General features: G+C 43.9%; 1 protein-coding gene across 1 annotated transcript; it reads left to right on the plus strand.

Annotated features, from left to right (window-relative positions):
• The first annotated feature begins 1,933 nt into the window (after nt 1-1,933).
• On the plus strand, nt 1,934-8,584 carry LOC109756276 (neutral/alkaline invertase 1, mitochondrial). Its single transcript, XM_020315130.4, has 6 exons — nt 1,934-2,753; nt 6,264-6,429; nt 6,515-6,726; nt 6,964-7,457; nt 7,820-7,868; nt 7,965-8,584. The coding sequence occupies exons 1-6, from the start codon at nt 2,136-2,138 to the stop codon at nt 8,289-8,291; spliced, it is 1,866 nt and encodes a 621-aa protein (XP_020170719.1). The 5' UTR covers nt 1,934-2,135; the 3' UTR covers nt 8,292-8,584.
• Nucleotides 8,585-11,826: the final 3,242 nt, after the last annotated feature.

Here is an 11,826-nt window from a genome sequence, read left to right on the forward strand (position 1 = left end):
TCCTATGACTCAACAAAGAAGAAAAGGAAACTACGAAACAACTATGTCTTCGCACTCCATAGTCTTCACGTGAATGTCTTCTCAAGTCATAATCTTCGTTGTGAATATCTTCACATACCACCATTGTCTTCAATGTCTTCACACATTGTTAGGGGCCATCTCCGGTAGGTAAACCGAATCAATGAGGGACAATTACCTGTGTTATCCTGCAATTCTCACAAACACATTAGTCCCTCAACCAAGTTTGTCGTCAATACTCCAAAACCAACTAGGGGTGGCACTAGATGCACTTACACGGTGGATCTGTTTGGTTCCTCTTTGTTCGTCTTCGTTTGAGTGTTTACATGTTTGATCCTTCTGATCTATGACTTTCTTCATTGGCAATGGTTGCTGCTCTCATGTGCTGGTCCTATGGGGCCTTAACACGACGACTTCCCGACTATCTACTACAATAAGGTATGTCCGACTCCAGTGAGGGAGGGGCGATGACGGTGGCGCGCCTTCGGCTCACTTCAGTGCTTGTAGTCGTTGCTAGATGGTCCACAGACATGGTTGTAATTTTATTACCTCTGTTGTTCTTTGTACAACCATGATTGAAGATGAATAGATTGAAAATTTCTCGCAAAAAAAGGAAGCGTCACATATGGTTTTTACTTATGTCCCGTTGTTGATGAGTTAGTCAGTGAATACAACTTAGTGAAGAGTCACAATGATTTCAAAAACAACATGTGCTTGATGCAACACAAATGGCGCGCACAGAGACCATGCTCGTATTAGAGATCAGGTGGCTCGTTTCATTAACGATGAAGTGATGCACCCAGTTGGCCAATTTCAGAATGATGAGTATTTTTTCATGAAAAATCATTTGTTTCATCTACAACATTGGTCACAAAGGGATGAACTCGTCGAGACATGATATTTGAATGATTGTGAGTAGCGAAATTTCAACAGTAACCGATGCGTCCCGCCTCATAACAAAGGGAACAACAACGAAACGTTTCCTCCCTGTCCTTCCATGAGCGTGTCCCACACTAGGGTTTTCCCACCTTCCGCCATCGCCGATTTGCCTCGTCTCATGTGGCGGCTATGGAGGCACGGTGGATCATGAATCTTGCCGGTGGGAGGGCTCATGCTTCAATTTAGTTTTTTTAGTTTGTTTATGGTTTGTGTCCTGCTCGGGAAGATGAGGCGGCGATGGCTCCCTGAGATGAAATAAGGTTCTTACAGCCTAGCCCCCATCCCAACGGTTCGTCTAGCGTCATTTGAGGGCGTGTGGAGGTGTGCCTCCGGCGGATCTTGTGGGATTCAGTCGGTGTTTTTCTTCGGTGGACCTGCTTGGATTCGGTCGTCGTTCGTTCGTGTTCGTGTTTCTACATGTTGGATCCTTTCGATCTACACTTCACTTCATCGGCGACGGTTACTGTTCTGGTGTGCTGGTCTTTTGGGGCCTTAGCACGGTGACTTCCTGACTGTCTACTACAATGTTTGCTCGACTCTGATAAGGGAGAGACGATAACGACGACGCGACTTCGGCTCGCTCAAGTGCTTGTAGCCAGTGGCGTAGGCAGGGCTGGGCTAACAACCTCTGCTAAAGTAGCTACCCTGCCACGGTCAACAAAGGATTTGTCATACGCCTCATACCGTGTCCCTTTCTGCATGGGACACTGTTTGTAGTTATCACTAGATGGTCTATGGACATGGATGTAATTTTTATTGCTTTTTGTGTTTCTTTATAATGAATAGAGGAGAAAATTTTCTGAATTTTGTCCTTGCTCAGCAAACATCACCAAATAGAAAAAGAGTAAGTTGTGGTGCTGGCAAATCCCAACGCAAATTCCCTTCTCCACCTGCCCCACGTGACCCACGAATTGGATCCGTGGCCGGTGTTAAAGTTACTCACCCGGATAACTGTCACGTACGTGCCTGCTTCTGCACCGACCGATGCCAGCGCCTATATTTTACACTTTCCAAAATGAAACTACCCGTAGTTAAAACGATGTAATAAGCACTGCTAGTCCCCTTCCGTTGTTCTTACCGCGATTTGGACCTCTGCAAACCCAGCACGAAATCCCCCGATCCCCCGAATCCGATCGAAGCTTTTCTTCCTCCTCAATCCAAATCTCGCGCGCGCTGCGATGGCGGCCGCCGCCATCTCCCACCTCCGCCGGGGCGCGCAGCGCCACGCGCTCCTATACCTCTCGCGCCGCCACTTCTCCTCTCCGTCCTCCCTCGCCGCCGCAGCCCCGCTCGCCGCCGCCGCTCGCCGCCTTCTCTCTACGTCGGTGGAGTCCGGCACGTCCTCGAAGGCGGGAAGCTATAAGCCCCCGCCCCTCGACCCCTTCCGCGCTGCCCTCGCTCCAGCGTCGCCGCCGCTGGAGTCGCCTCCCCTCGAGGAGCCACCCGCTACCCCGCCGCTCCCGGAGGTAGCTTCTGCGGCCGCGGGGCCCGAGCAGGATCCGGTGGTTTTGCAGAACGAGCAATTGGAGGGCCTGAAGGCAGGGCTGGAGGCGGTGAGGAGTAGGGAGGAGTCGCCGGAGGAGAAGGAAGCGTGGTGGTTGCTCAACCGCGCGGTCGTGAATTACTGCGGCAGCGCCGTTGGCACGGTGGCAGCGAACGACCCGTCCACGGCCAACCATATGCTTAATTACGACCAGATCTTCATCAGGGATTTCGTGCCGTCTGCCATCGCCTTCCTCCTCAGAGGCGAGAGCGACATCGTGAAGAACTTCTTGCTGCACACCTTGCAGCTCCAGGTGAGTCACATTTACCTTAAAATGGTTACTGCTACTATACACGTCTACTCTATGAGATACTTCGTTCAGGTTAAATGCAGTAGCCATAATGTTGCAATGTGCTATATACTCCCTCCGTTCCAAAATATAAGTCTTTCTAGAGATTTCAATAGATGACTACATACAAAGCAAAATGAGTGAATCTACACTCTAAAATATGTCTACATACATTCGTATGTTATAGTCCATTTGAAATGTCTAAAAAGACTTATATTTCGGAACGGAGGGAGTAGATGTTATTGTGGAATTATATAATGCCATTTCAGTGTGATGGCAGAGGAAATGTCTACAATTAGTGTATCTCACAAATGGCCTTTCTAGATACAGCAATAATGTACTCCCTCAGTTCGAAATTAATATTGAAGTTCTAGCTTTGTTCGAAACTTATTAAGTTTGATCTAGTTTGAAAAATAAATCATTATCTACAACGCCAAATTAATTTCATTTGATTCTTTATTGAACATACTTCTCACTATGTATATTTCATGTTGTAGATCTTACTATATTTTTCTATAAATTTGGTCAAAGTTAAACAAGTTTGATTTAGGACAAACTTAGAACTTCAATATTTGGAACGGAGGGAGGATATTGTGAATTTTAGACCTCTTGCTTTGGTGTTGATTATTTTGGCATTGCACACATGTTTCAAAAACTCGAGTATTGGAGAACAGAACATAGTGACTAGCATTTTTCTGCTCTGCAAGTTTATTGGTGGGATAACTCTGCAAGCATTCATTTAAGAATTTAAGGCTTGATTTGAATATATTACACCTTCCACCGTCTGCTACCGGTGTATGTTTTCCATGTCTCCACTTCATAATCTGATTGTAACAGTACTGTGTTAAATTTGGAAGTTCACCATGCAGATATGGTGTTTCTGTTTTGGGCTTGAGTGCAGTCTATGACTTAGGTTAGAGTGAGTTTACCCTGTTCCTTTTGATTTGGCCATACGGGTGACTGCGTTGCGCTTTGGCAAAAGTTGAACATTCTTGCTGCGCTCAAATAGGGATAAAATAAGTAGGTGCAAGTAGGTCCGTGAGCTTACAAGTTGCATTTGCATATGCATGTTCAGAAACTCATACATGTGTTTTAAATAGGTTAAAATGTGTTATTTTCTCTCGCTTGCATATAATATGCATGGGGCTAGGCAGTGAGCACTGAGGTATAAGAAAAATATATTGATCTGTGACTCAAATTGAAATGTTGCGGATCAACAACTAAATAAATCGGTTGGATAACTAACCAATACTGATATGATCAGTGTATGGTATGTACTCAAATCTGCATGCAGAGGCACAAATTTGCTAGAGGTACATTGGCAAGCTAAGAAACTGACCTCTTCTCTGCCTATCCACCATGGGGTTGGTAGTTGGATGGAGCTCACAGCACCATGCTTCACTTCACATTGATGTGACACACTCTGGGTGGCACACTTAGCATTCACCAGCAACTTTTTTCGCTGCTGCAACATGGCTTGCAGCCGTATACTTACGGTTGCTGGCAGCGATGAACCCACCAGTGCTCCTGCTGAGGCTGTCCTCGAGCTGCACAAATGTGATGTCATAGAACACATTGGAATTCCCTGTAGCTGCCGAGCATCTGGTTGCTGGTGACCTTACAGCGTTGGGCACTGGCCAACCTGGACTCGTACGTGACTGCAGATTTCTGGACAAGGAGGAAATGTCACGGAAGGCACACAGCAGTGGAGCCAAGAGCTCATAGCAGCACTGTAAGAGGCTGAAGATGGAAACGAAGGGCAAAGATAATGATGAGGAGGCCTTGCAGAAGTTGGAGGTGGTGGACTGAACTCTTGAAAGAGATGTAAACAAAGGTAAGGACAGTGCCCCACCAGGGAAGATCTGGTTGGTGCGGCCCTTGTAGAAAACCGTGCACAGCTTGGCGTACGTCCCGAGACACAAAAAAGCAGTCACCCTCTAAATAGTATGTCATAGTTCACTGATCTTGGGCCCGTTCAATGAAGAGGAATGGGGGCTAAGTGATCTGCCTCACACTGGTGGGCGGTGCAGTGCTGCATGAGTGCGGGAGTAATAGCTGCTGCACAACTCAGCAGCAACACATGCACTCAATTAGAAACAACAGCAGGGGCTCTTCCTCTCCCTACCAGATCAGAGAGAGATCAGGGAGAGAGAGAGAGGAGGTATGCAGTGAGGAGGATAGGCGGAGAAAAAAGTAATTTCCATCTCATTGCCACAGCGCCACCTTTTTCCACATAAATGACATGTCAACTAGGTAAACAACTTGCAAAAAAAGAAACTCCTAGGCAGAATTATTTGAGGCCTGTTTAAGAACGCATGTATGTTTGTGGATATAGTTGTACGAGGAGTTTTAAGCATCTATAGTTTGACTTTTGCAAGGCTACATTCCATAGTACTCCCTCCGTGCCTGAAAAGAAAGCATATAAATTTTGTCTGATGTCAAACTGTGCAAAGTTTGACCAAGTTTGTAGGAAAAACTACCAACAACTACAATATTAACTAGATAGTAGTTGTTGACAGATTTCCCTACAAACTTGGTCAAATTTTGCACCATTTGACTTCCAATTTTTTTTTTGTATGCCTTCTTTTCAAGCACAGAGGGAGTACGAAGTTAGGTCACTGAGATTCGGAGCAGCACCATAATGTCAGCTGTTATGACCTACCATATGTGGTGCGACATGGTTGTCTATATAGACATAATGTGGCTAGAATAAGCGAGCAAGATATCATGTTACCATTAGCACCAAGTGCTAGTGATAACCCCGCCTTTGTCTTGTAATAATCTAATTCAACTTTATTCTCTAGATAATGCCCTGACATTCCTCTTTATATTTAGAATATCTTTGCAAACCCAACATGATAATAAGTTACCATTTCAGCTTCTCCAATCAATCAAAACAACGAAATGCTGTCCTATAGTTACATCTTTCAGTCACAATATTTTTTTCCTCGTGACTATTTTTCACTCCCCAGTAACTCGATTTGTAGAATAATTAATGGATGTGGGGAAAAGTCTATGCAAATTTCTGCACTAGTTAAATTAACTTGTTTTTCTCAGTCATTCAATTCCGGACACTATATAATTGGATAAAAATGTGAATCTAGTTTTCACACATGGTGCGAGTCTGAATTTCTAGAGATTGACAGAAGCGATTTTAGTGCTCGAGTTAATTCTGAGTAACGTACTTAATATTGGTTTAATAATTCGATAATAAGTATCTTCTGAGATAACATGAGTGTGTTCTCCTCAAAATAAGAAACATATATTATTATTATACTGGAAACATGGTTTTGTGCTTCATAAAACAGGCCTGGGCACCAAACCCCTGAAAACAGCATCGACAAATTGTCTTGAATAGCGTCCTGTGAAATAACTACAGAGTTGATTTTCTCTTTTTCCTGGATATCATTGATTATCTAAGTTGCGAGCGATTTCTGGAAGTATCTGTTTATCTCTCTTTTTGTACCTTTTTAGAGTTGGGAGAAGACAGTGGATTGCTACAGTCCTGGTCAGGGGTTGATGCCTGCTAGTTTTAAAGTCAGATCCGTGCCTTTAGATGGAAACAATGAAGCATTTGAGGAGGTTCTTGACCCTGACTTCGGAGAGTCAGCCATTGGGCGGGTAGCACCTGTCGACTCTGGTGAGTATGTTGAGCGCGCTTGTGTTATACCTTTGACGGCAAGTTTTGTTTTCATGGATTTTCATATGAAATTATATTTTTTCAGGACTTTGGTGGATAATTCTACTGAGGGCATATGGTAAAATTACTGGAGACTATGCACTACAAGAAAGGGTTGATGTGCAGACAGGCATCAGACTAATCCTGAATTTATGCTTGACTGATGGATTCGACATGTTCCCTACGTTGTTAGTCACCGATGGATCATGCATGATTGATCGGAGGATGGGAATCCATGGGCATCCTCTTGAGATCCAGGTAAGCTAATCTTGTACACTTCATGTTGATATAGTCAAGTATCATGTGGTAGTTATGGCCTTATGGGGTAAAAGGATATTTGTTCTGTTCTAATAAAAATTCTGAACTGGCAACTCAAATGGAATGTCCATTGTTGTTTGACACTTCACTTTGTATATGCGAGGCTCACAAATACGTAGGAATACACTGTACAAAGAGAGTATTCTCATATTGAACCTAACAGGATTTTTTTCACAGGCTCTGTTCTATTCTGCTTTGCGCTGTGCCCGTGAAATGGTCAGTACAGATGATGGATCTAAGAACTTGATCCGTGTTATCAACAACAGGCTCAGTGCTCTGTCCTTTCACATAAGAGAATACTATTGGGTTGATATGAAGAAGATAAATGAGATTTATCGCTACAAGACTGAGGAGTACTCACATGATGCCATCAATAAGTTCAACATCTACCCAGAGCAAATCCCATCCTGGCTTGCAGATTGGATTCCTGATAAGGGTGGTTACCTTATAGGAAACCTACAACCAGCTCATATGGATTTCAGGTTTTTTTCTCTTGGAAATCTCTGGGCGATTGTTTCCTCTTTAGCAACTCAAAAGCAAGCAGAGGGTATCCTGAACCTCATTGAAACCAAATGGGATGATATAGTTGCAAATATGCCTCTCAAGATATGCTACCCTGCTCTGGAGTACGAGGAATGGCGTATTATCACTGGTTGCGACCCCAAAAACACGTAAGCAACTGAAAATTCTTCTGTGTGCCGTGTATGTATTCAGTTTGCGGGATTTTCAGATTCTGGTGCTTATTATGCTTTGCACAAGAATTGAATCTCTGAATGAAAAATACAAATAAGCATCACTTGCTTCTAACATTCTAAGTAGCATTCTTTTGGCCCCATGATGAGTCTTACAAATAAGCATCACTTGCTTCTAACATTCTAAGTAGCATTCTTTTGGCCCCATGATGATTCTTTACCTATGTTAATCAAAATTCATTGCCAGTATTGACCAAGTTGTATTCTTTTGGTATTTCTCTTTCAAAAAATATGTTTTGCTATTTGAGTACTCCTCATAAGATTTTCGTTGTTGCTTGCAGGCCCTGGTCGTATCATAACGGTGGATCTTGGCCTACATTGCTATGGCAGGTATAGATTCTCTATTAACTTTTCTTGCTTTGCTTAATGTTTTAATATTATTTTTTGCAATCATAAGATTAATTATTTGTCTGTGTTATAATTCAGTTCACCCTAGCCTGTATCAAGATGGGTAGGCCTGACTTGGCAAGGAGGGCTGTTGAAGCCGTGGAGAAGAGGCTCTCAGATGACAAGTGGCCAGAATATTATGACACCAGGACAGGAAGGTTTATTGGAAAACAGTCGAGGCTATATCAGACATGGACAATTGCAGGGTTTCTTAGCTCTAAAATGCTTTTGGACTGTCCAGAGATGGCATCAATATTAATATGTGACGAAGATCTCGAGCTACTGGAAGGCTGTGCTTGTGGCCTGAGCAACAGCGCTCGCATCAAATGCTCCCGGCGTGCAGCCAGGTCTCAAGTCCTTGTGTAGTTCCATATACTTTTGCTTGACAGCCAAGACCTGCAGTGCTTCTTCTAATTTACTGGACTTTTAAGACACAGAAGTTGGCACTTGTAATCTCACCAGGGTATCCACTTCATATGCCGGTTATTTTGGCAAGTTGGTGGTCCCATAATCCATCGATACAAGAGTACACTGTTGTATAGATTTCACGTAATCGCAATTGTGTACACGAGGCCAATTAACTCAAGTTGACTGGCAGTTTTATACAGATACTATCATGTAAATATTACCACTTGTAATCAATTTATTCTGATATGAAACCGCGGACTCTGACAGTTGTGTTCCTGTTGCCTCCGATATGCTGTCTCGCACTTGCACCCCGTGAGTCAAACTGTCAGCGTCGTAAATTCGTACTGCATTTGCATTTTGTTCCCGGCCAGCTAATGTGTGCATCCTGCCCTGTGCAGCACTGATAGCCAAGACTCGAGCAGTCAAGATCTCTGAAATTGGCTTTCTAACTGCGCCCTCTTTAACACACCGCTGGTTGGTCCATGCATGCAATCCCTGGCACCTAACAGAGCAGGTAAATTTTCATCTCTGGAGTAGTAGTAGTACCTGGTTCTAGTTTCTACTGTAACTTGCTGTGGCTTTGAACAAACCCAGACTCAGTCTCTTGAACTTTGCTCTGCTAGTCAGCTGTAAATTTAGAGCATTTAACCTTCTGGACGAACTGACTTGACAATGGTGACCACTGAGTCTGCTGGCCACTTCTTAACGCGCTTCAGTTGCACAGGTTTTTACTTATTACGTAGAATAGGTGTTTTGTTACTGTTTCTTGATCAGAACACAATCATGGGCTTTGCCTAGGAGCAATAGGGTCTCCACTGCCTTGTCTTTCAACCTGCGCACCGGGAGGGCACAGACGCAACCACACCTGCTCATCTAGTCTGCCATCTAGTATGTCTTGTACACATCGCTCGTAGGAGCCTGGAACTGCGAGGTCTCCCTTGCAGACAGGAATAAGATCTGGGAAGATCTTTAGCGTGCCAACTGGTTTATTTTTTTAATCAATGGGGCTCTAGGATCTGCAGTATTCATGGTCCAATCTTACGGTCATACGCTACCCATTTATGGTCATTTTTATGATGTATCACTGGGCTGCTGTGCAGAGTTGAGGTGAACACAGTGGTCCAGGGCAGAGGGCCTTGAACAAAACCTGGTGGATTCAGAACAACGAGTGAGTAGAAAACATGGTAGGAGTATTTCTTTTTTCTTTTGAAAACAAGCATGGTATGGTAATGTAAGTATTCAAGAACCATAAAAGATACACTTTAAACTCGCTATGAATTGCTAGGATTATCCAGACTAGAATCAGTATACCGAGCTATAGCAATGTAATCTCGTTTTGAAATACTCCTACCAGTAGGAATTCCATTCTTGAATCATCATGGCCATGGATATTAGGAGTATTATACTAGTAGGAGTAGTATTTTTTTTTTTGCGAGGAAGTAGAAGTAGTATTATTGGTGGGGTGGTTTCTGGCTGTACGTCTATACCTACCTCATTGATTTCACTGCCAAGAGATGGCAAGGCTAGCTACTCCTAGCTAGTATCTCTTGGAAGAATCGGTGTGGCACAAGTTCTCTTCTCAAGAAAGATGCAAACGATATGGGGCCATAAAACTGGGTGGATCCGTTGCCATGCATGCGCGTTTGGATTTTGACTAGTCGGGTTGCTGCAGTAGTAGTAACACCCACACCAGTCATGCATGCCTTTGCACCAAAAAGATAAGAGCCATGCATGCCTTGAATGCCCTGCTCTGAGGCTTCCCTGTTGGGCAAGGTTTAGTTGTATCGATACTACCACGACTTAGCAGCATTTTCGCCCCTTTGCTTCTCCTAGCTCATCGCTAGCTGCTCCTGTTCTTGCAACTGTTCCTGGACATGGCGTGGATTCCTGCCTTTCTGTTGCCTGCCCACAGTGCTGTTGCTTCACTGTTTCAAATTCAATCCATTTTGTCCACTTACCACTAACTTCTGAGCTGAGAAAACTGAGGCTTTGCGCCCTTATCAAGCATGCATGCATGGCAAAGCCTTGAAGCGTTTTGGAGGCGTAAAGTAAATGCTGCTGCATGCGCTTTCAAATGTGTGCGGCAGGGGGAGAGAGAAGACCGAGAGCGCAAAAAAGCATTTAAGGACAAAACTATACCCCCTGCGCGAGGCAGCTGTCCAATTGCGCCAGGGTACATAGCTGCCGATTGTGAGTATTTTTCTTTTCTCTTTGGAGGGGACAGATGGAGGTGGTGGGCACCTCTTAAATGCACAATTGTCCATACCAAAGGGTAGAGTAGAGGAAGCAAAAGAATCAATAGAGCTTCGTGCCTGTCATGATGTGGACCTGTTGCTCTCCATTCATAGTACATCTTAGCAAAACAAAAATTTCATAGCCTGATAGTGATATCTGATATCAGGTGTTGGGTTTAATCCTCTAGAAAATTTAGTTGAGGATTGATATACACCAGTCGTAGTATCCTTTATTGCAGCCAGATCTCTTGCTTTGGTCTCGGTGGGACCATAATTTCTACCTTGTTTTTCCATAGTTTTCCTGAGGGATATTTTTCACTAGTTTGGAGTTATATAAGCTTAAGACCTTCAATCTACATCTATAATAACCAACCTATCTACACTAACTGATATAAAGGCACAAGTCTAGAATGTTCAGTGCCCGCCCCTTTTGTAACTTAGCCCGAGGAGGCACGTGATGAGCATTCTCTTGCACTATCTAAACCTATTTTTCGACCCTCAAGATCAACAGCTAGCATGCGTGTCTGCACTTTGGTTCGCCACTAGTTATGCATTGTCTGTCACGTTTGTTGCCTAGGGAAAAAATGTTCTTCCTTTTGTCTCGTTTCATTGTTTTAGTCTAAGAGGCAATGATATTTGCATAGCCTTAGCCTTTGAGCCCCTGGTACCCTTCTAGCCCCTTACGCTAGAAAGGCTACCCATGTGAAGAGCACCAGCTCGATCAATGCATGCAGTAGCAGCATACTATATGCATGCGTGCAAGCATGTGTTAGTGTTGGAGCACTCTGCCCCCCTAAATTGTGTAGTTTCACATTCATGCTTGCAGCAGCAGCAGCAGAAGGCATGCATGTATGTATCTTGTGTGGTGCAAGGATGGTAGGTTGATTCATTTGATGCCTTTCAATGTCCCATTTACTGTACAGAGAGACTCGTGTGTGATCTGCCGCTATGATACGAGGCTTCAATGGAGCAGTACGGTACTAGTGTTTGTTTGATGGGCTTCTGCTGCAAGGTTGATGAAAAAGTAATTATGCTAACCTGGTAGCAGTGATAGGTAATAACCAATGATGGGATAATTGAAATCGTCAGCAGGCATGTAAGAGGCGCTTTTTGGCATTTTGCTCTACGTTCCCGTTTCCTGCATAGGTCACAGGTGTCTATGATTCGTGAGTTGACTCAAGAGGCTTGTGGAGCAACCTTTGTCACTGCCTTTCCCCCTTCTTTTCCTAAAGTGATGTGAGTGTGTGTCCCCTAATTGC

Source organism: Aegilops tauschii, chromosome 4 (genome assembly GCF_002575655.3).
Source record: "Aegilops tauschii subsp. strangulata cultivar AL8/78 chromosome 4, Aet v6.0, whole genome shotgun sequence".
Lineage (NCBI taxonomy): Eukaryota > Viridiplantae > Streptophyta > Magnoliopsida > Poales > Poaceae > Aegilops > Aegilops tauschii.

Coding starts and splice junctions, on each gene's coding strand:
- LOC109756276 (XM_020315130.4), top strand. CDS start 2,136: ATGGCGGCCGCCGCCATCTCCCACCTCCGCCGGGGCGCGCAGCGCCAC. Junction 6,430..6,514: donor GGTAGCACCTGTCGACTCTG/GTGAGTATGTTG, acceptor ATATTTTTTCAG/GACTTTGGTGGATAATTCTA. Junction 7,869..7,964: donor GGCCTACATTGCTATGGCAG/GTATAGATTCTC, acceptor GTTATAATTCAG/TTCACCCTAGCCTGTATCAA.